The 25,236-nt window shown below is 42.8% G+C and overlaps 1 protein-coding gene across 3 annotated transcripts in view; it reads right to left on the bottom strand.

Annotated features, from left to right (window-relative positions):
• Positions 1–8,327: 8,327 nt before the first annotated feature.
• Positions 8,328–25,236, bottom strand: part of LOC107263531 (discoidin domain-containing receptor 2) — a 97,104-nt gene continuing 80,195 nt past the window's right edge. For 2 of the 3 annotated variants that reach the window (XM_015730851.2, XM_025080641.1), the window contains 9 exons: positions 24,675–24,850; positions 19,110–19,230; positions 18,756–18,907; positions 18,091–18,398; positions 17,376–17,567; positions 16,540–16,632; positions 14,843–14,984; positions 12,619–12,768; positions 8,328–12,467 (listed from right to left, as the gene is read on the bottom strand). In XM_015730851.2, coding sequence (XP_015586337.1) covers positions 12,303–12,467; positions 12,619–12,768; positions 14,843–14,984; positions 16,540–16,632; positions 17,376–17,567; positions 18,091–18,398; positions 18,756–18,907; positions 19,110–19,230; positions 24,675–24,850 — 1,499 coding nt within the window. In that variant the 3' untranslated portion in view covers positions 8,328–12,302. The remainder of the gene's footprint in view (positions 12,468–12,618; positions 12,769–14,842; positions 14,985–16,539; positions 16,633–17,375; positions 17,568–18,090; positions 18,399–18,755; positions 18,908–19,109; positions 19,231–24,674; positions 24,851–25,236) is intronic. The other variant, XM_025080642.1, reaches the window with a different exon arrangement.

Raw genomic sequence — 25,236 nt, 5'->3', positions numbered from 1 at the left:
CCCCCGCCCCCTTCCCCCTCGTTTCGAATAAATCTACCAAAGTAGGCGCAGCACTGCTTCCCATCGACCTCGACACGCCGAGGTCTTAAACCCTTCACGTAGATAGACGCGGATGAGGAATTGCGATCTCCATGACAGCGGGCAGATCCTCGTCATTTCCATGCTCGGTGAATTTAACTACAGCAGATAACCCACTAATGACGTAGCCAGTACGGGGGTACGTGTCCCATAACTAGCTACGTGTCCAATGCCGGAGAGAAACATTTGGTTCTTTGTGGATGCAAAATCCCAATGGGTTGCCGAGTGGATCAAAGAGTGTTCGCAGTAAAGGAGACGCATGAAAAAGATTAATACGGTCATCTCGTATATAGGAAGTCGTATGTGTATATACGTATACCATGCGCGCGCAGTATAACGTCTGAAATACCAGTCGGCCTGTTTAACCCTGGTGTAGAATTGCTGGTAGTAATATCGGAAGAAGTAGTGCCAGGCGGTAGATAAGAATAATTAAAGGGCGGACAGGCATTAAAATTTTTGTGCTCCGATAGCTCATGAAATTTTCGTACGAGGATTTTATTATTTTATGTACGTGGGACTTACGACTGGTTATTGTAGCTAAACGTTGATCAAGTTCGGCTAGTAGCCGCGTGGAGCGCGCACGTCACTGAGATACGTATACCGTGTATAACAGCACGAGAAGAACATTCCGTTTGACCAGGCGAGTCCGTGTCGGGGAATGACGATGTTGGAGGAGCACTAGGTGATCCCAGGTTTCTGGGAAGAGAAGGAAGCAGCAGCAGAAGGAGAGGACGAGTATGCAGCGGGATGGTGCGGACCGACAGTAGGCATGCAGATGATATTCCGCGGAACGACATGGGACAGAGAGAGGAGCGAGTGCTTGCACGTTGCCCAATTCGGATTCCTATATTCTCCACGTTGCGCACGATACTCGTTCTGCTGTCCAATAAAATGGAAATGTTCGTCCCGGTGACAGGGGTTCCTTTATTGTCCTATAAGTAAGCGGTTTGCTGGGGCACGCGAGCTTACACGGGTTTTCGGTGGATGGTCTTGGCGATCGAGTAGCCGCTTGACTGAGGTCGCAGTTGCTCCGGGAAACGAGCTGCTGCCTTCGCCAAGGTCCATGGGACAGGAAGGAGACACCTATAGCCGAGGTACGTGCACGTACGCAAGGATGATCACTGTTATGGGGGTTAAGTCCACCCCAGATACACTTATCGTAGTCCCGTTATGTCCGGGTCGCGAGCACGGTAACGATGAGCTAAATTAAATGTGCTTCCGTTAGAAGCGTGCTGTCGGAATAATCGAGGATTCACGAGGTTCTATTCCCGAAGGACGGAAGGTAACCAGATTGGCTTCGTGGAACCGAGTGGGCATTAGTAATCGACGGGTGGACCGGATATAAATCACTCTTTGTTATATCCGAGGAAAGATGACCTCACACGACTAGGGATAATCTAGAAAGAATCAAAGAAAGAGCGCCGGTAGTGCAGGTCTGATAAAATGTTCCATTAAGTATTCCTGATTAATGATTTATAACGGTCAGCCTTATTATTCTGGAACGAGCGGAGGCTGCCTTTGTTTGGCTGTAAGCAGATAGGTTATCGGAGGGTGGAAGAGGTTGTCAGAGGGTGGTTGGAGGGGGGGCACGAGGCAGTAATAGAAAGCAGCCTACCAACACCGGCTACCCATCCAGCAGCCAAGCTCATCCGACCAAGCCGACGGCTGTGGAAAGTGTATACTGTGCTGTAACAGTGTAGCCAAGTCCTGAGCTTGCTCGTTCCCCTGGTCGCTCGCTCTCTTGTACACGTTGCCTTGGCGTATACCAAACGCGTGCTTTCGCATACCGATGAGCGAGAGGGCTCTGTGTCGTATGTGAGGGTGGAAGGAGGATCGAGGAGGGTCTGAGAAATATAAGAGAGACGGAGAGAGGGTAGTGGAGGAGGAGATGGGGGTAGAGGATGAGGGTTGGTCGTGTCTTGCTGTAGACTGTTGAGTATACAGCCCAGCCAGCCATCCAACCACCTAGTCAAATATATATCTATACTGTGTACATCCTGGGCGTAGAACGGCGTGCCGTGCGCGACGTAACTGTGCACATGGCAGCGACGGTTGCGCTACTAGCGTATCTAGGTAAGTAGGTATGTAACATGGTAAAGGATAGAGAACGTGGGCAGGCGGGGGTGGAGTTTACGTGCGCTCCCAATCCCCACAACGTACCGCTGCCGAAGCGGCACCTCAGCACGCTAAATTCAATTTCAAGTATCTTTTCATACGAATTCCTTCCGTGCATACGTTATTTTCGTTAAATGAACCAAGCGCTTTGGCTTCTCTTTTATAAGGGCGTACTCGGCTACTATAATACCACGTGGATCCTTAGGTACTCACGTTGCTCCGCGTAACGCGCGTACATGGACTGTACATGGGGGATTCTGATAGCGATAGGAAAAAGGAGGATTTCTACCTGCTCGCCCCGGGGTCAACCGTGAAAGTGGACTTTTTAGGCCCAATCTCTTTTTCTCGCATCTTCCTCGGCACGTGTGTATATACATGGATACTGTATACTTGGTACGTTATCCTAGGGCGAATTTGGTCTTTTGGAAAAAGCAGGGTTAGATCGTGTAGATTATCAGGTCATTGGAGATATACGTGGTATCTAGCAGATCTATATAATTATAATATCGAGTTGGATTTTTAAAAATGTTTTTCATATTACCGTTTTGAGATTTGGGATAAGATCTAGTCCAGGCGAATTTATTTATGGAAAATCATTTGGGATTTTGGTGAGAGTGCGTTGAGTATTTTCAAAAAATGGTTTATTCCGTGACGACTACGTGTCCTTTATTTTCACACTTGGTACAGTATGGGTAGATATGCACAGTCGTTTCTCAAGTGAAAGGTCCCGGCCAGGAGACTCTTTTACTTTAAAAGTCATAGGCGGATGGCCAGGTAAGCGTATAATATGTACACCCGGCTCAAACGATTCTGACGCATGAAAAACGTGGCTTGAGGAGAAGGCTTCCCCTACTCAGCATGCTCTTCAGTCCTACGTTATACATATACTGCGCGTCGTAGATGCGCATAGAATCAGCTTAGAATAACTTAGGACTGAAGTGTGTGCTGAGTAGGGGAAGCCTTCTCCTCAAGCCACGTTTTTTATGCGTCAGAATCGTTTGAGCCGGGTGTACGTATGGAAGGTATTATTGCGAATCGTAACGTTCTGTCCTTTTATCGGTTCACTAGGAACTCTTCATTCCCGTTAACAGTGTTGATTTTCTCATAACAGAGGAAAGGAAGAAGGAAAACGTCGATGCACTTTGTGACAGCAGCTTAATACATTTCGTTCCACATGTCCGGACTCATTCGTAGGTTTGTGTCAGGCAAGTATATACACTCACGTGGCCGATGCTCCTCGTGGACGACGTTTTCCCAGGCTGCGGGGCGTTGCGACGAAAGGGCATAAGTTAGAAAAAAAAAAGTTTATTGGCTACAGTCCAAAACACCCTGACTTGTTTCTTTGTATTTTCTTTTTTTTTCTTCAGCCCCGTGCGCACAAACGTTACAAGCGTCGACAGCGAAATAAACGTGCAATTGATAGGAGCAGGATAAATGCGCCGGAACTCCAAGCCATCTGTGAAAAGTCAAGGGTAAACCCCGTGGCGGGTAATCGTATCGCCCGTACGTAGACGTTCGAAGAGAGCGAAAGTACAAAAGCGAGAGTTACATTAACTATACGAGTAATTAGCGCCGCGAGCATATCGCACGAGCGAGTTTCGAGGAAATTTTGCAGGTTCGAAAACTCGAGCCATTGGGATTGCCACCTCAGGGAATTTGTGAAATCTTTAAGACAACTGTACCTGCATGCAAGGGATGGGAATCACGCTTATTACCCTTTCACACGGGGTCAATTTTCCGTGGCTTTTTATTCCGTTTTTATCATCGTCCCGTATCTCCATTGAGCGCGAAAATTGGGGCGCGCCACTGTCGACGTAAGGAAATGGAATTTTCACACCTGAATCCTCTTAGACGAAAGGGATGGTTAAGTTTGTGCGTTTCTCGTCCTCAACCCTAAAAAGGTTTAGTCACGTTCGGTTAAGCATCGATCGCTCACCAAAGGGAGAGTCTATACGTATTTTTGCTTCTCCACGTGCTCGCAGGCTTTCACAAGGAGGCCTTTACTATAGTCCCTTAAGAGTCCTGGATATACATACCCTATATATCATTTGCATACCGTACCTTAAGCCATCTTGTGATTCACGTGGGACATGAAACCTAAAGTTATGAGGTTGATACCTAACCTTACCCCATTGTATAGTTTTTCACGCATTTACCACGATTACACACTCGTATTATCCGGGCTGATGATTTTTCAAGGTTTGTCATAAAGAACATATGTAACTATGAAAAAAATAAAAATCAGAGACAGAAGTACTGAAGTCGATTGCAGTTGAAACCAAGAAGCGGAAATGGAAGTTACATTCGAGTCACTTGCACACCGATCAGAAAATCCTGATCGATCTTACGTAAAAATTCGTAAGACGGTTTTTGCGTTTTTCTCAGCTCCTCTTGGAGACAGAGCGAAGTAGGCCTTAATTTGGAATCAACGGTATTCCTTGATTATTTCATTTGTTCGACTGGCTATTAATTTTAAACGGTTTGACCGATTTTAATTTCACTATCGCAAAACTAGCGTCAGATTCGTATATCAGGGTCAAAATACATAGGGCACGGATGTCAAAAGTAAGCCAAGTCTGACAACTACACCGTCTCCTAAATCTTACTATTCTAAAATGGAAATTTCTCACGAGCATCTAGAAGATAACGATTGCGATCCAGCTGCCTCCCAGCATCCGACGTACCTCCGCGTCGAAGGACTTGCATTACCGGCGCAAAAGGAGTTCTTCTCGAGCAACCTCTCGCACTACCAGCAGCGCCAGTAGCGAGCAGCAACACAGTACCTGCTAAAAGGCTTATCGAGCGCTTTTAGAAGCGGCTAAGAATAAGGAAGAAAGAATAAGCCTGGGTTTTTCGGTGAATTAACAAGAGACGCCTATTGCGCTGGGACGATGGAGTAAAAGTGTACTTACCATTGTTGCACTGGACTGGAGTACCTACATTTGCGTTGGGTTATGAGAATGTTCTCTGCGATCCACCCGAAAGGGTGCAGCATGTACGTAGGTACTCACTTTTCTCTCTCTCCCCGATTCACAGTAGCAACTTTTCTACAGAGCGCAGTGCAACGTCGTTACGCATAAAAGAGAAATCCATTAACCAGCAGTGTGTAACCCGGAACGTCTATCGCGCTGTTTCCTGCATACGAAAAGTGCCTGCTGTACGTGAGTCAAGGGATTGTTGTAATGGGCGGGTGGGCGGTGGGGGGCTGATCGAAGTTTAAATTGACAAGGCTTTTCACATCGAGCGAAGATTACTTACAGCCAGGACAGGGACGACCTTTCATCTCCTAGGGGAATTTCACGTGGTCATACTCAGAGTTCTATGACTGTATGAATGCAAACAGACTACAATTGCTAAGCGACTTTACTCATTGTCCGGTCTCGTCAGCGAGGTTAGGGTCGGTATGAACTGTCGTATGTCTCTTAATTGAATTTTAATACTGAGAGACATGGAGAACTCAAGCTTTTTATTTCCCGAATTAACAGTTTCGTTCGTATATAATGGACTTGGGTACTTTTTGACTCGATGATGTTTTAATCGTTAACAATTATTATTTCATTTGCCCTTTCAACTATTTTCGGAATTAATGCATCGGGTATCTACTTTATTTCTAATTCTTAATGATCTTGTTTATTGTCACGTGTACGAGTTTGCACGTCAGGTCGATGGAAATTAAATTGAGGCTGATACCTCAGAGACGATTATGAAATTTTGATAATATTAAATAGCCGATCGATCTGCTCTATATACGTGCTATGCTTATATATGTTTAATGTGGGTCAGATTTCGCGATTGAATTGGTGACGTGGCTTTAGACACTTCTTGACGTACGTAGATCCGTGGGGCTAGCCGTGGGCTTTGATTACGATAGAAAAGTGGCACTTTCGATTCCCCTACGATTTTGTACGATCCTACCTGTCCAAGTGGCAGGTTCCTTGACATCTTGATCCGTTGAGCTACTCCCCCAGCGCGCAAACGTCCAATAATTTCCTTCGTGTCACGGCGTCCGTCGGGTTTTGCGGGCCCCAATTATTTTTTAGCGTACGTGAGAATCTACTGTTTTTCTTCCAGTTTTATTCTTCCTTGTCTTTTTATATTGCTGGTATCTACTCGCTTTTTTTTTTAATATTTAACACGTCGCGACGCTGTAGGCAATCCATGATAATCTTTTTTGTGACCTTCGCAAAATAACGACGTCGATTCTCTTTCTTTCAACGACTGGTACCACGGAACGGGACGGCAAGTGTGGTTTGACGATCGAACGTATTTCGATCAATTTCATATCCCTTCTAATGTACCGCGAAATTCCCTCATCGCTACCCACAGGGATGCGTGGGACGTGTGCTGCGAAAAGCTTGCAGAAGAGACGCACCCTCGATACTTTGAAACTTTTTGTTACTCTTAGTTATTGTCAGCAGACAGTAACTTATTTCGACAACTTCGCCAGAAAGTTACCCCAATACTTATTGATTATGTCCTTTATCTACATCGGGCGACCCAATTCAGTATACGTCGGTGTGCCAGTGTGGATGTCATTTATTAATTTCATTTATCGAACGAATCGGCAGGAATTCCACATTGAGATTGAGAAGAAAATGTATTTTTACAAAAGCTTTTATTTCTGTCACATATCGAGAAAAATTTAACAATTTTATACCGACCGAAGACGCTTTCGATTTATATCTACATACAGTACTTACTACATATACAGCTAGGGATGACAGTGTAATTGATTTGGCATTGCTGAGATAAAAAAAATTTAAAAAAAAATATATTAGTTTTCTCACATTAGTTTTTAATTCAACATAAAAAGCCTTCGATCAGCTGATTTTCTAATAGCCGTTATAGCGTCGCCCGAATGTGTCGGTAAAACAGAGAGGGTATATGTATATGAATTTGTAAGGTGCCTACATATCCCGGTGGCATCCATTTAAATAATAGTGCGACACTTTCGTTAACCGTACCAGGTGCACGTGGCGTTGGGATATTGTTACTTTCGAATTAAGAGGATTAATGAAATTGCTATGCAAGCGCAAGCGGAGGACAGAGTGGTGTATGTAGATAGGAGGAGCAGGAAAGTGGGGAAGCAGCAGCGAAAGAGGAAGTGGAAGAGGTAGAGGGAAAATCTATGTCGTGTATTTTCCAATAATAGAGCCCATGGGTATGCTAGAACATTCTGCCTTTGACTAACGGCATTAAATAAATATTAGCAGACGCGCCAGCAATACCATTGGCCTCAGATATTATTCAATGTTACTTCGTATATTAAATAATTTCCTGCGCTGCGACCAAACCGCGATATGGTATGCAATTTCTAATCGGATTATTTGGTCTGCAGTATTAAATATGATCTGGTAATTCTGCGAACTGTCTACGTCTGTCGTATTGAATCGATAACGATAATCATTTTGCATCAATGTTACATCTCGAATTTGATTGCTGTGGAATTGACGCATACTCAAAGACTTATTCCGTATGGGTAATCCTCACTGTCAGTACTGCAAATATGGTTACCCCGTGCTATTGGATGCCAATTAAAAAGTGACACAAGGATACTCGTAGTACTGGCAGTCAATTTTTTAAAGTACTTTATATATCCTGACATTTAACACCGGACTGATTGTACATGTACTGTTGAACATCGAAAATGAAACTTCGGGGTATCACAAGCGACCCTTGTTGGGAGAATCAGCGTACGGTTCGATGAATTATTATTGGTTAAGCACACTTTGTGCTTTTAGCGCCATATTGATATTCGATTTTCTTTTTAGATGTTATTACAAGGATTGGCTAAAAGTGATTGTCAATATTGCTTGAAATTCTATGCAGTTTCAATATCTGCATCTTATCGCATGTAAATTAAGATTAATTTTGGAGTAAATAGAAATACCTTGTTAGATGAAAGTTCCGTCATGTTGAAATTCCCGTGTACCTAGGCTCTGTGCTAAATTGGGATACTGCATTAATGTTGACGTTGGGAAGAAGTAAATTCTATGGGGAACAATGTGTATTAGTTTGTTTTAATTAAGATTGGTACACATATAGTTGCATTTTTTTTAGATATAGATAGATTTTTTTTCTATGTTTTATATATTCATGTTATATATATATTTGTACAAATAAACAAGTCCAGAAAAAATCAAAGCGTCGAGCGTTTATTGAAAACGAATTGCTATGTACAAACGTATTAAATACACGTGAACATTTATACAGGGGTACAATAGCCAATATGCCGTCGATAACAATAGCTAACTATCAACACAACACTGTACTTATTTACAACCCATTTCACGGTATATTTGCTTACGCAAATTGCTAACACCGTACGTAGGTATAGACGTGCCGAAGAGGGACACAGCGATTTGTCTAAACTGGATTTGGAGGTACGCGAGATTAGATTACTATTGATATAAATAAATAAAAATGTTTAACTACAGGTATACACGAGAACGTATTCGTCGATCGTACTTCGAGCGAAATTCGTATTTTTTCCTACAATAGCAAATTCCTTGCGAAGAGCGTTTACTATAGCCGGACAAGATATTCTATTGAATTTTCCTCTTCATTCTTTAGCTCAGAATGATCTGTCTATACATGCGTTTGCGATACGGTAGGCCACCAGTGCGACGGGACTTTTAGTTTGACCTTTGCTCTTTCATCTCATCTCCCCGCGTTCCCTTTCATTCTTTTCTTCTTCTGATCTCTCACGCACACGACGCACAAAATACCTTTCGGTGATTTATCGTCTTACTAAAGGACTACGACCAAGGCTACGACTCTACTTTCTTCATCACGATTGTTTTCCTACTTTTCTACCCATTCTTACCTCACTCATACCATAGTTTTCCTTTGGTACTTATATATGGCTCCTCTTTCAAATACCAGCCTCTCGATACGCATCAGGGGTCTTTTTCTTTTTTTTAAAAAAACTCATACGTGTATTAGACGATGTACTATTTTTCGTGTTCAGTTTCACTTTCTACCAGTGATGATGGCAGTTCGAATTTATGTCGTTCACGTGGAAATCGAAGACCCTCAGAGAAATCGGCCAGCCTGATACCTTGAAAAAAAATAAAAATAAAAAAATAGAACAAGCGAAAGTACTTCCAGCCCCTGGCGATAACGACGATTAGGTCCTGTGACTTTTGTGGGAAGCCTTTTTTTTCCTTTGTTATTTTTACTTCTTCTCACTGGTAATTACAAATTGTACAAAGTGCCTGGGGACTCGACACCGGAGCACCTTGTTCCCACGGCGTGTTTGACGTACCTATTACAATAACATTATCGACAATCGTGCAATTTGAGTTAACTAAGAGAGAATTGTCCGTTCGATTTCTCTCTCTCTCGCACTTTTTCTATTCCCTTACTTTTTCTTCATTTCTTAAATGATCCACTCTTGCTCACTAACCAGGAGTGCTGCCACAGTACCAATATGATATTTTCACACCGGATATGTACTCTGAACGTTGATCGATGTGGCAGCTGACCGCGCGCAATCGGATCCACTCTCGACGAATTATCGGACGAGGGGTAGTAACAGGGTAGGGTTAGGTACGAAGTGCTTGACGGAAATTTCTCCACCCACGGGAAACACTTTTTCCTCCTGAAAGCACTATCATTGAACCTGGATATGTACGAGGATCCCACGAGGGAGATTTATCCCGTGCGTCTGGGTATCGGGCATTTATTTCAGGCAGTAAGGCGGGCATGTAGGCAGGCAAGTAGGGTAGGTACCTAAGTAGGTAGACAGGAAAGCTAGATAAAAGAATACCTACCTGTCTGACAATTACGCGCTAAACTAAATCTCTCGAATGTTATACCCAGTAGCCCCCGGCCATTCTCGAAATGAAGATTCACGATTAGTGCCAAAGAATTCCTAGTAGGGAACTTCCATTTCGAGAAGAAAGCGGTCCGTTCGATCTTCGCTATCGCATACGCTCTTTTTTTATATCTCTCCCTTTTCGTGCACCCGTAAAAAATAAATCGACTTGGATATGTATATACAATTCGCAATTCTTAAAACTGTAATATCGTCTATACTGCCATCAAGGTAATTCCATACTATAGATAATTTTTTTTTCTTTTTCATCTCCTCCTGCACTACCTACTATTAAATTCTCTTTTATGACTCTTCGTAATCCTGATTTGTCAGCCCTCTGTTGCAGCGTGCACAGATAATACTTTTAATGAGGTGCATTACTTTTTCACTTTTTTTTTTTTTTTTTCAAGGGGGGAAATTTTTACGTGCATTCATTTCTGACGTTAAGAACAATACTTAATGCTAAGGGGGAAAGTAATGTAAAGTAATCTGTGCATTAGCGGCTTATTCGATACGTCGTTCCATATGTCGCGAAAACTGAAGCGAATAGCTTCGTTACAAAAATTTAAGCCTTATACCACGTAAACTCTAGATAGATGATAATATCAGTTATCTCTCGTATTCACATTCTCCTTCTTTACCTGCTAATGATTTATTACTGCAACCTCTATGGTATTGTCAAATATTCATGCACTTTCGGCTAAGCGCATTTCACAAGCTTACGCAGCTAGACGAATGTAACTTTTCTCTGCCGTCAGGAACGTGTCGCTTCGTAGTAATCTGTCACTTTTTTTTTTGCTTTGTTTTTTCATCTCACAATTCTTCTATATACGTTATACATTGTTAACCGTGCCCGTGTCAGACGAGATACGATTCCGTACGAACTGTAGTTGACTGAAGTGACAAATTTAGTAGAAAAAAATTAATGCTCCAATAAGGAGTATGTAAAATTGATATAACGTCGATTACGTCACAGACGTATCGCAGCATTCGAGTTAAGGTCAGAGCAAAAAATAATTCATTTTCGAAAAAAAAGGAAATCTCTTAGGAATTTCACCGGGGAAGGGAGCAGCGTCGTGATGAAATTTATCGATTTCCGGGAAAAGGCAGTAAGTGCGTTATCGTGCGTGTAATCGGCTCGCTGGCCACGCACGTTGCGTCGCTGTTTGGTCGCGGCGTAAGTAGCCGAGTGCGTAACGTGCGAGGGTCACTTGCGCAGCTCTTTGCACGTGTATAACAATTGTATTTTTTTTTGTGTACTTCTGTTTCACGCTTGTATCCTAAGGGTCAGGACTGCCGTGAATGGTGATAAAAGATACCGACTACGACGCGCGATGGATTCACTACCACAGGTGGAGTAACGCTCGACATTTTTTTGGACACATTGTATACCGATGCGTTGGAATAAATTGAAAATTAAAAAATGCGCAATTCGAGCACCGCTGGAGATCTATATGAAAAGCAATGACGGATAAATTGTCATGATAAAATATCGTCGCATCTCTATCTCCCTCTAACAACCTCCTCTCTTTCTCTCTTTAACTCTTCAGGTTCTATATTGTCAGTAAACCCGTGTTACGTTTGGCAACGTGACTTCGCTGTAGTCCAGGTATCAAACGCTTGTTTGCTAACAGTATCAATTTCGGTATATACGACGTACAATTTATCGTTCTCGTTCCGTTGGCCCAGTAGCCATTAGCGTTTCGTATTGAGTGAAAATATATAGGGTGGCCAGCGTCAACTATTAAACGTTGTGCTCTTACATTATTCACAGAAGCTATTTAACCGAAGTAAAATTGGCTTTGAGTACGTTGGGCAGGTAGGTGGGATCGGTGAGAGTGGTGAAACAGGTTACTTTGTTAACAATATTGACCTTGGACATCCGAGGCCAATCGCTGATAATGGATTATTCTTGATGAAGTCCTTTGTTAATGATACCCCTTAAAATCGATGCTTCTGAATATGGTTGCGTTCGTTGAACCGATTTTTTCGTGATTTTTGTAATCTTGTCGCGCATTATCTATATATATATATATTTAACCACACACGTGTCATATATGTTGGGGATGATTTTTGCGTCGCCATTGTTTCGATTGTCGCGAGGGACTGGAATTCGTCGCGATCATATTTTATTGTCGTAATCGAAATCTTGGTGTACAGCGGTCGCTTGGATGATAATCGTAACCCAATTAACTACCTATTCGGTCGACGTTGGAAATTTCCACCAATTGCCATTCAATTCACCAATCATAGAAAGCCGAATGAGATTCCAGCCTTCCAGTTCTCTGTATCAGGTGACGTTGTTACTGTTGTTCAGCTTGTAGCCCAGATTCTTCCTCTGAAGGAAGAGATGAATCTCACGGAAATTCGGCCGGTCCACGTCGTTCCTCTGCCAGCACTCGCACATCAGGTCGTACATCTCCTTGGGACAGTTTTTGGGAAGCGGGAGAATCATCTGAAAGCATAGGTTGCATACCTGTCCGTGAAGAAGCGCTTGCAGCATCGGCTGGATATGCATTTTTTTAAACCTCAGTAACTTTTATCATACGAAAAAAAAGTTTTTGAGTGGATTTCAAAAATTTTCATATAACCAAATTTCCACTCACTCTTTTCTCATCTTCCTGGTAAAAGTGCGTGGAGTTCTCGACTATTCGATGATCCGGCAATTCCTCGAATGGCTGCTCTCTGGCGAAGGTGAGTATCTCCCAGAAGGTCACAGCGAAGGACCACACGTCGCTTTTGGATGTGTACTTTCCCTGAATTCATGCGAGATATCAGTCAATCATATTTTCGGGAATTGGCACCGGAAGTAATCGCGGATATATCGGCAAAAATATGACAAGTGGTATACTTCTTGTCATATTTTTTTACAAATGTCATTTCTAAAATTTTTTTTCTTTTTTTTTTTTCAAAGCTTTGACAAGCCTTGCGCTGTGTATTTCCCTCTTGAGCACATGCCATTTGACGTCGGATCGATCACTCTTGTTGGAGCGACCACGCGAATTTTTATGCAAATCCACCGGTGGCTGCAGCGTTTGCCGAATAATCGAAGGAACATTCATCGACCCAGGTCGGCGAGTTTTTCGCGGATATGAGCATCAAATGAAATTACGAATGACAATTCAAAGGAAATCACTATCGGTCTACATATTTTCATGAAAGTCATTCGATTTTTTTCAGGCTGAATAAATTTGGTATACTCATGGGTTTGCGTTTTGAGGGAAATTAAAAAAAAAAGTATACTCGATTATTTTGACAGATGAAATAAATAAAAATATAAAACGTCTATTTAGATAATACAATCGAGAAAATATTATCGCGCACTTGCGACACGAAAGTGTCTTAATTGACGCATTTATGGCTACGTGCATGTCCACTTTTCGTAAAGTTCTTTAGTAAGTTAAACTGCAGTTCGTGAGGCGATTCAACGTGGTTACGAAACGCTTCAAAACTTAGCCGTACAGTTTACGCGCATCGCGCATGCGTAAGATTTCATCCGAAAGCAAAACATACGGAAGGTGAAATAGAATTTTAATACCAATGATATTTTACGGGTATTCTCGAAAGCATACAAAATATTGGTTGTATACCCCAGTAAATCGTATATGGAAGATTCTTTAATAAGTGACTCATATATACGGGGAAAGAATATTGGAGCGTCATTTTGTTTATATCTTCCTCATCATAAGAAGAGATAGGAAGCGACTGCTGGGTAAGAAAAAAAAAAATACTATTGAAAATGAATATCCGACAGCATCACACGGTTAAAGTATGAGCGGACAGGGACTTGTTTAAAGATGAGAGGAATTTGACGAAAAGAGGAAATACTCGTAGGCACGAGGCGCTACGGAATTCCGGTCCGAGCTCATTAAATTGACATTCGGTGGTAATTTAAAGTAATTGTCGAAGCGGTATTTTGCGTGCACAAGCAAATGCGTTTCATTAGTAGGGCATAATGGCGGGGGCCCTGGTAAATAATGGGCCATAATGAAACATTAATGACGTAGTCAATTTGAAACAACTATGCAAATGTATGCTAAATGTTATATTTCATTTTGCTATCACGTTGCATTGAAAATCGGTTACGTAAGGCGACTGTTTAACTCGTTATAGGAAACATGAAAATGATGTCCGTAAGGGGCGCGCGGGGCTACCCTGATTTATCTCCTGTTAAAATGCCCTTTCGATTCGAGCGAAACATTTGAAAACAATGTGGACGACGCATTAATGACGCATATATACTTTCTCTCATTATCGCCGTGCTAACGAGCACTCGTGCGTTAGGCTCGTTAGTGGAAGTCAAAGTCAATGGAAAATATCCAGATATCAAATTCTCGTTAAGGGATGATCGGAAAGCTTCCAATGAATGGGGACGGAACGACAGTGCCGATTTATTGAGAAGAATTGCCATTTAGCTAGCGTGAGATCGTTTTTCATATTTGTTGCGGTCCAAAAGTGGAATCCTGTGCGCATGCGCAGAACACTCGTTCTATCCAATGCAAAGATAAACAGCCACTGCGATCAGTACGCGGAAACACACCTGACGAAATATTCGGCATATTTTCGATCGTCGATATCGCTACGTACTGAAATAAAATGCTCAAAAGCAAATCCGAGGTACGAGAATAAAATGCGCGCGTGAATATGTGTAGTATAAAATTGAATAAAATCAAATTTGACATACGAAAATCCTTTAAAGTAATGCATGCTTCCATTTTTTTTTTAAATTTTCCCCAGTAATAAAAGTCTGTTATATATTCTGTTATATATATATATATCTTATATGCTTATCCAGTTGGTGCTTTTCTGTGTGTGTGTATGAGAACTCACCATGAGCATCGATTCCCAAGCCATCCAACGTATCGGTAAAGGCGATCGTCCTTCGATCCTGAAATAATCGGCAGCGTACGCGTTTCTTCCTGGACCGAGATCTGATACCTTAACTGTGTAGCCTCGACTCACCAGGCAATTCCTGAAAGAATTCTCATTTTTATTATTATCATTGTATTAAAGAAAACGTCGGGCTATATACTTGACGATATATATGGTTAAAACGTAAAATCGCGATAAAACGCGGAATTTCGCAATCGGATTATTTGGAATTCAATTGGCTTTAGCGTACGTGAATTTTTCGGAGCGATATTCTTTTATCGGCTTGCTCCTGGCTTATAGAGTCCTTGACGATTTACGAGAAATCTCGATGACAATAAAGGAATCCGTGATTTTTCCCGGATGAGAAAGGGTTTCTCTGCCCGACAGTAGGAAGGCACGAATGGAATAGGAGAAAAAACAGGCTCAGGAAGATGCAGGCTGCGTTTTGAATGAAGGAAATTTACCGGTGGTAGAACATTTCCCGGTGGAGTTCCCGAGACAACGGAAGCAACTCGTCTCGTCCTCGTTCTTCTCCTCTTCGGCAGGGACGGCAGGTACTTTATTTCCGACTGGGTGAAAGTTTTCACACGAAGGACACCGTCGGAGATGGGATTCATCCGATCCTCGGATACTTGAATTCTCCGTTGTCAAGTTGGCGAACAGAAGACGCAGGGCGAGTTCACGTATAAAAACGATTGCCAAAGTACGCAGGCTTGCCTCAATTTATCCCTCTTTCTTCAACTTATTTCAAATTCGACCCGACGTCGCGTCGCGGCTCGACGCCGAGATCGTGACGACTTTGTGAGATGACGTCAGAGACGAGGACATTTCGCACGCGCACGTGTATATGTATATATATACAACAAGGGATAAACCAGTTGAACGGGGATTGTTGAAAAGTTAAGAAAAATGAGGACGAACGTTTGAACCCGTAGTTGTTAAAATTACTTGAAAATAAAAAAAAAATGTCGAAAAACCCTCAACATTAGCAGGCCAATGAAAATATCGTTACGTTGAGAATGGTGGATTCATTGGTGTCCATGGGGGGTCGGCAGGTCTGCCTCTGGCCATTGAGCCAGCAATACATAGCCACCGTTGGCCTAAATTCGTTTCTATAAATCACGACAATTAATTTTCGCACTGGCGTTAATGTAGCAGTACACCGAAGGGTATTATAATTAAGGTTTATGATTAGAGTTAATAATTCGAACACGTGCCTCCATTAAATGGTAGCGCGTCGCGCCATATTGGCCATTGGGTGTTTCGCTGCCGGGAGCAGCAAGGCCACGAGAGCAGGGGGAGTATCGTGGCACCCTGCAGGGGGTGTTTTCAAGGGAGTCATGGCTAAGAGATGAAGGGTGTTAGGGGTTCCCGTACCGAGAGTGGGAGTGTCAGGGTGTTAGGTCGGTATAGTAAGAAGAGAGAGGCGGATGGGCGATAGGAGTGCCAGAGGGCGAGAGGCGATAAAACAATGGACTGCTCTAATAAAGCGATCTCGGTGCCCGCGCCTAAACGCACCAGCCATTCCTCATACCGGTTAATCAACGCGACGTTTCGCTCCACGCTTCCAAAGTCATTTTACGCCTCGTAAATTATTCGGAAAACTCCCTTGCGAAAGGGTTACTATACTTGGTGGGGGAAGGGGGCTTGCTTACCTTGTGGCGAGGTCCCTATGAACGTAGTCCATTTCTTCCAGATACTTCATGCCCGATGCTATTTGCGTCGCCATGTAAATCAGGGCACCGAAGCTGCAAGCACAGTATCAGAAAGAAGCCAACGTGAAGATTATTCCATTTAAAAATCTCCTAATCTTATTCGCGTAGCTCGCGCGGTGGCACGTGGAAATTATTGAAGCGCGGATAAAACCGTCTTCGATAATATTTGCATCGTCGACGAGCAGTGCGCAAGCGCAGTATATAGTAAGTTAGTGGAATATGGGGATAAAATGTTCCCCCAGAATCCGGTACGTATTCGTTATGGGCTTCTGCTGGAATGTGAATTGCGGCCCGTTTCAAAGGCATATGCATATTATAACGTACGCGTGGCCCTCTCTTCTTGGCTCCAAAAGATTGATTTCACCCGCTTGAATTAAAGCCGTCCGGAGGAAAATGTCACGACATTTATAATGTTGGCAATCTGGTTATTGGATTCCGTCCTGAGCTACGTTCACCCGGCCGCACGTTGACTGACGGCCCTTAAGTAATGCGTTACCGTTTGCGAGATATTCTCCTGGCAAAACTCATGGAAACGTTGGTAACGTTGCAGGGTAAAAGCCTGCTGCCTCCTACAAACCCCCAAAGAGCCAGACTAAACCCATATCAGCGCCCAGTCAAGAGTTACTACCCTTACTTTTTTTTTTTCCTCTTGACGTTCGAAAAGAATTGTCCCAGGTTATTGTATAGTTTCAGCTATACGTGTACGCTGTTCCTGTTTCTTCGCCTTATGTACCTATTACATAACGTAACTGTGCACATAATGGGGCTAGCTGTACCTCAGGGTTTTTGCGGTGTGCACTGTTGACGTTTCGGCAATGTGACTCTGAAGATATTGATTCAAATCCCCGTACTCTCCGTTCTCCAGTACAATGCACATGGGATCATCTTCCAGGCTGGCACCGAGTAACCGCGCGACATTCCGATCTGCGAGTCGCGCCAGCCTTTTTGCTTCCTGTTGAAATTCCATCCTGAAATATACGTAGCATTCAAAAGTAATATCTTTGCAGGTTTACCTTCGCTTGTGATATCGAGCGGAACTCCTATAGAAATATATATGTATATCAATTGAATGTATATATGTATACTCTCGTCAAGAAGCATTCCTGCGTCCCAAGAAGGGCTTCCTAGTAGCTGGATAAAAATTCGATACTCGTTTTATCCTATCTACCCTGTCGCTTTTAGAATCCAGACATAACCTCTGCCGGTCACGGCTTGACCAGCTTATTTGATCCAGGATCAAGTTTCACGAAGGGATTGGTTAAATCTGTTTTATTTCAATTTATTACCTAGTCATTACCCTTACTGCGTACAGACTGCAATTGCTGGTAAAAACGTGATCAGCCAGATTAATGGATTGTGCCAAGTTTAATGTGAGCGCGTGGTGTAACAATGACTCATGTTCCAGGCTCTCCTAAGGGGATAAGGGACGTCACGAGGCAGTGCGACTCTTGGGAATCCTCGCAGCACAGCCCTGCCAGCAGCTTTGCTAACCTGAGTGTCTCGGAGGATCCAGGGCGCAAAGATTTGACGATGACCAGGTCGCTGTCCGTGTTCCTGAAGATTTCATCGTAACCAGGAAACCTGTCGACCTCGCACAGATGTGTGTCCCCGAAGTGTCCACTCCCAAGGCTCTCGACGATATTCAGCCTCTCACGTGGGAAGTCGAAGATACCTTCGTCGTCCTCCTCTTCAGTGAGCATGTCCTCCGGACTGTAGCTGGTTAGGCTGCTCGAGGCTTTCGCGCTCATGGGTGGTGGCGTACTGGCTGCTGGCGATGGGGGTAAGGGTGGTAGAGGGCTCTGTAACAGACGCGTTAAAGGCCATGGTAATTGGTCCGCTCGTTGTTCATGTCGGTTATGGCTGCAGCCATCCATACAGCTTCTCTTAGACCGAGGGATCCTGGGAATAAGGGTTGTCGTTATGGCTTTCCCAGGATATTTAGTATCGGCTAATTTCCGGAAAGCGCCACCTCTTTCTCTCTCGGATTAAGGTCGTTGTTGGTTACGAGACAAAGAAGAAAAAAAAGACTCTATTCGTCCAGGGGATAATTCTATTCCTGGATTATCTTGTTTACTCTCCGGGTGCTTCTTTCGATACGGATCAGAAAGCCTTCGAGCCCTCACTTAACTGTACACGTTTACCTTTCTCAGACTTACCTTGCAGATTTCCGTACTGGCGTAATACTTTTCAGGAGGCGGTGGTATCGGGGGTGGATTCGTCGGATACTCCTGCACCGGCGGAATTGGTCTCGTTAGATTAATTGCCGTGTTAAGCAGAAGCGGAATGATTGGCTGGGTCTCGGGAGATCCTATTCATAGACATAAAAAGTTACCAGTTACTTGTAGGGAAACTAATCTTTTAAATAGTTTATCTCCTTATTCACTGTATTAATCGAGGTATGGCAATTTAAGAGAAAAATAACTTATCCTCCGAGCAAGTTTTTCATATACAATCGATATACCAGCAACCGAAGTATTATTGTGTTCCTAATTAAATTTATTAATACGTACCGCTGTAGTTCAGAGTTGTTTTATGCAACTGAGGCGTAGTCGTCGTGTAACCCGCAAGATGATATTGCTGAGGAAGCGAAGGACAGATTGGTCCCTTATTCTCGTTCTCCTCTACGGACACCTAGCGAACATAAAGTAGATTATCGTTAATACGATAAAACCATGTAGATACATATTTTTTATTTTTAGAATTAAAGCGTCGATATTTGCTAGACATAAAATTAGCTATTTCATTAAAGTACCCTAAACGTTACAGCTACTCACATGATAAGCATACGTGTATATTTCATACACGAAAGGTCAAAGTGCACGATACGATTATTTCATCATACAAAATGTAAAAGGGTTTTGGTAAATTTCTCACACGCGTTTGAATCGTATTACGTCGCAGAACAATTAGCTTACCTAATTAAGTGACTTTAAACAACCTGTCCAACTTTAGCCAAGTGTCGTGTAACATTCTCAGACCCGGTCAATTTTGTCTCGTTACTTTTAATACAATAGAAAAGGTAAACGATGACTGACCCGCTATAAAATATAACCAACGCTCTGAATGCCCTGCCCCGTTGTATTCAGGAATGTTTTAAGTTACAATAGCTCCTCGTCGACACGCCATGTCAGCCTAATTGCCAGTTAACCGACCTGACGTTTAGGAAGTTCGCGAAAATTTTTAGCTCGAGGCATTCTTATTTCTGGCAACAACATTTTAACCATTAAAACGCTGATACCCGCGAGCTATTGAGACGCGCTATTGGACAGGGCTGAAAGTACGTTATGACGTTGAAGGTACTTTTCGTTTAAGAATCCAAGAGAGACGCGGTAGCCGAAATAATTTCCTCTAGACAGAACAGGAGGCATTGGAGGGAAGGTGGAGGATCGGGGGCTTGGGCTTTTTAACCCTCTGCACTGAATTCGTTATGCTCGTTTACTTTTACCTAATGCAACATAAAATCCAGAAGACCCGTAAAACTCGGTTTATTGGGTCGACGCAGCCGGAGCGCGGGGATACCACCCTTATCTCTCAACACTGCCACAGTTTATAGTTCTACTTAAGGGTAGGAGGGCCTCGATCAACCGACACCTTAGGAAATTAACATTTTTATAACAAACAATTTGCGCCCGAGAAGTGGTCCACCCTTCTCGTGCACCATTACGTTATGCCTGTATATATACAGCCCTGGCTGGTATTACCGATATATTCACTTGCCCGTTCCCTCTACCGATAAGAGACAAGGGGTGATTTCTGGACTCAAAATGAACCTCGAAGTCTACTCGCAGCCATTTCTGTTATGATATTATATCCATTGATTTTTGCTTTGGTACCTTCGAGACTGCTGGCAGGAGGAGTGTTAATTTCCGTTTAGGGAGCGTTAGGGAGCAGTAGCGAGATGCTGCAGCCCGTTTAGATAAGATAACCCACTTAGCCATCAGGATTCTACACGGGTCTTCGTCACCTCTAACCCCTGTTTTGCTCTCTTCTTGTTTCTCTATCATGTTTCTGCTCTCTCTCTCTTCATCATTTCTCCTGAATCATTTTCTCTCTTTCTCCTTCCTCTCTGATACTAGGTGTTACGTAGGTACCTAACGCTCAGTTCTTGGGCTTTATGGTTGTTGGCAAAGTCATATCTTTCGGTAACTCCGGTCGACGCAATAGAATTCAACGAGGCACATTAAATTTCTCAGGATTCTCTGCTCTGTTCTATCCCCTTCGATTATCCTAGCCGTGAACGGATAAATAAGTCGTCCCTGAGAAAAGGGTCCTTCGGGGTATCACTGGCTTTCCTCTTCGTACACCCTCTTCCGGAATAGGTGATTGCTTTATTGCTGTAGTGCCGGAAGGCTTCGGATGGTATCATAGGTCCTTTTTATATCTGTATATATGTATATACAGTGATGCCAAATGTCTGGACCAAAGGAGGCTGTAAATTAACGCGCAGAGCACCCGTGTCTTTGCTACTGAACGTTGAAGGTTACCGTTTCTCCTATTTTCGTAGTTGACTGTATTTAAATATTCTTAGAGCACGAAGTTCGGCAAGTTTTCAAACAGCACCGCCAGCGAGTTTGTAATCAATGACAAAGCTTGAAAGCTCATTAGCAGTTTCCGCTAGTTGCCGTGCGAGTAGTTTGGCTTGACTGGCAGTTCTAAACTGACGCGTAAAACGGAAGTCTGCTAGGTATATAGGAAACGGGAACGGTTCAGCTCAAACTAAATCGTTATTAATTCAAACAGACGAAACAACGTTCCACTAACAGTGGGTTGATGATCTCGTATAGGTACGGAGAACGATGAGTCTCGAAGTAATCCAAATATAGGGAGAATTGAAAGTTTGTATAATTTTTAAAAAATTTTCCTTTAACACGAAATATCATTCCCGGGAGAGATATCAATTTTGAGAATTTCGTTTATTCTATAAAATTATATCTCCCTATGCGTAAGAAAAAAACCGATATAGGTTTTAGTGTGAAAATTGTAAAAGATCATACAGAGAGACGACCTATAAGGGCTTATTGCTTTCAATTAATCTGTTTTCTCTTCGATATCTCTGTTGGTATCGAATATGCCTGTAGGACAAAGTGTATAATCAAATCGTACACGTTTTACGCATTCAGCATCCGTTATCTGCTCCTTGATCCCTTTCACGTACCTCAGACAGTATGTAAGCATACGTCTGCCTATAGAGAAGATGTAATATACACGTATATATTTATGTATTCAAACTATAACACTATATAGATATATACACAGACTGTTTCAGGAAGAAATAACAAATTTCATTTCCTTTCTCATTTCTCATATCAGAAAAGATAACCCAGCGATTGCCTGTACTCAGCTCCGTCCGTTACAAGGCAGACAAAAAGTTTTCGCAAATCACATGAGAACAGGTACGGGGATTAAGATACTCTTTGTATGAAAATCGAAAAGTCAATACGATTTGTGGTTTTCATCGATTACCAAGAGAAATCATCATATCAATTTGCACGGTGGAGCGATTCATGACTGCTTTGATGTTGAGGCTTGAACTTCCGGTATCATGACGTAGACGTAGAACTGGTACTCCCAGGGTCAGTACGATAAGGAAGGTATGGAGTACATGCGATGAAAAAACACTGCGAGGTACATAATACAAAATTTTATGGCAGAAAAATGGCAGTGAAGCAACATGAGTGAACGTCGGCTACCTGGAAGACGACGATGAGGTCGATAGGGGGTCAGTTCGCGGTAGTCGTTAGGGTGACAGTGAGACAAGTAGCAGGTGGCTAATGCGGGAAGTGTGGAGAGAGAGGTTCAACTAGGTATAGTAAACTAGGGTTGTTCAGACCCCCTCAACGAATGATGGTGATAGAGCACGTCGTCTAGCTACGCTGTAATACCTATTTCCGACGCTCCCTTTGGCTCTTGCCACTCTAATTAAGTGGAGTCAGCGCGCGACCCGGCCCGAGGAACCTCGAGACGCGAGAGCCAATAAAAAGATTTTAACAGGAATAATATTGGTTTCGATGGTGCTTATCGTCCTGGCAAGGAAGCCTTCGCCTCCTCCGGGCCGCTAGTCCAATCTTGTGAAAAACTTTGATCGACCATTTTCGCGAAACCTGGGGGACCCGGTAGAGCTCATGCGTTCTCTCCTCGTCTCTACGTTCTTTCCTTTATTTCCCTTCGTCCTTTACCTGCTTCCGTCTCTTTTCTTTTTTTATTTCTCCACCACCTTCTACCGTTCTTCCTTTCCTTCTTCTCTCTCTCGCTACCACTAGTCAACTGACTCGCATTAGGGAGGCCTCGTTACCTCGAGGGATCTCGATCGCGTCCGACCTAGTCTCGCTCGATCCCGTCACTTTTTGAGTGGCAGCTTCGCGTCTTGGGAAGAATTAAAAAGTTAAAAGGTTTCGAAAATCTCGAAGAGTGCTGCCGGTGAATTCTTTGCTTGGACTTTTTTTTCTTTAGCTTCTTTTCTCTTTATAAGCTCCCTCGCTTGTCTCGACCGCCTTGTCCGCTTTTCTGTGACTAGTTGAATGATGTTATCTCTGACAATGGAAATTGTACGACAAGAAATACAGAGGGCGAAGGAGCTTGCTTGATTGCGATACGGAGGCAGAGCGTAAACTGCAATATATCTATGCAGATCGATTCAGAGGAAGTGCTCTCGTTTGCTTTGAAAAATATTAACGTTACCACGTGTATATACGTAGAGCTAACTTGTACTATTAGTACGTCTGAGGGAAATTGTATAATATTACCGTCAATTAAAAATTTATAAAGACTTCAGTGAAATATCTCGACACTTTGATGCCCGTATTTACTGCTTCTCTTCTAGTTTTAATTATCCCTGCGGCGGTCCGGCATTCAGTGATATTACACTCGAGGATTAAATGGAATCTTACGAAAGGCATTAAATTCCATGGTTTTATTTTTAACGTCTAGAGATATCAAATGCACTTTGTCTCGTTATAAAGAGACGGCCGGGATAGTTTTTATGAACACTCGGGACATTTCACGAATGCCTGCATTTATCGGGGCTCACGAATTGAATGGGTATACATTTTTATAAATTAAATACCGATTTTCTTCTTTCAACCTGCATTGCCTGTACGGAACTTGCTAAATCGCTCGAATTTATATAACTGATGAAGTCTTATGAAATATTTAGAATGCCAATTCTTCCATTTTTAAATTCATCAATACGCCTGAGTTTAATCGGACACCTCACTAATTATTTTCTGCCAGCCGTCATTCTCGATAAAGACAATTTATAGTTTCGCAATATCCTATTTTAGCTGTGCAAGTTTTCAGTATACATTTATCAAATATTCTGTCTATTTACCACATGGCTTTAAACGTCTCGACGCCGAAGTATACATATATAGATATAATGAACAACGTCTTCGATTTTAATTCCCACCAGAAAATTGGCTTAGATTCATATTTTCTTTAGGAAACCATTGGCGTACCCGACCAATATAAAATCGCACTAAGTCAATATAAGTCGTCATGTAAGAACAGGGCGGCGCGTTAAAAATGCGAAGCACATTGACGATAGCGCGATAAAAAGATTTCGTTTGATTTTTCGATATTTTTCAAGAAGCGGAAGTCTGAGGCAAACCACTTGAAAGCTGGTGAACGGTCGAGCACACGAGAATGGAATGGAGTTAGTATTCCTTTGTCGTCCTTTCCTTACGGAAGAGGAGAGTGGGATGATTTCTCCTGGTGGTGGGTAACGTCGTCCTCGGATCGGACTTGGCTGATAAATAAATAAAAGGATCCGGGAAAGGACAAAAATAAAAAAAAAATTCCAGGACGTTTCCCAGAACTGGATACCACAATGGCAGTTTCCAGGTACGTGGAAACCGTGATGTACTACGCATCTGGGAAAAGATATGCTTTAGTGCGCCATGGCAATTGGTAGGTTGCATTATACGTGCAGCCGTCCAATCGCGTCCGGTTGGACACTGGCGTCCCGGTAATCCCCCAGCACCCCTTGGGGTTTTATTTCCAGCCATGCGTCCCGACGCTCTCGACAACCGCCATTGAAGACGCCTCGGCGTCTCGAATCTCAGAAAAATAAATCTTACCTTCAGATCTCCGTGTTGGTCGTAAAAGGTGGGCGCCGTCAGGGTAGTCTTAAGCCTTCTGCTCCTGTAGAAGATGAACGTGATGGCCGCGAGTAGCATCACGATGACGGTCGTCAGTATCCCTATCACTAGACCAATGAACTGTCTGGATTCTGGCTCCTTGCTCTTGTCAGGGACTGAAATATCGACGGAATAAGAGCTTAATTCGATAAAGGGTCGTACACACGTCTGTACGTAGCTACTTTCAGGGATATTTTCAGTATGGAAATTACACTGTGTATACCCTTTTAGATTTATGCATATACGGAGTGTGTGGGTTACGATGCACAAAACATTGAATATTTTTTTATTGTGCATCGATGTATGTATTATTGTTGTTCGCTTCATTTTTTTTTTCGCAAATAAAATAAATTATCTTTGCCATTTCAAGTGATATGGACAAAAGTCAAATGCATTAGGCATACAGCATGAAAGGAGAATAGAGATTAAAATTAAAAGTTTTTATGACGTAATCTGATACCTAAAACATATAAACTGTTCAAATTAGCCGCCAAGTCTAGCA

Source organism: Cephus cinctus, unplaced genomic scaffold (assembly GCF_000341935.2).
Source record: "Cephus cinctus unplaced genomic scaffold, Ccin1 Ccin1_scaffold0153, whole genome shotgun sequence".
Classification (NCBI taxonomy): Eukaryota; Metazoa; Arthropoda; class Insecta; order Hymenoptera; family Cephidae; genus Cephus; species Cephus cinctus.
The sequence above is the reverse complement of the archived record's forward strand: the minus strand, read 5'-3'. Positions and strand labels throughout refer to the sequence as shown.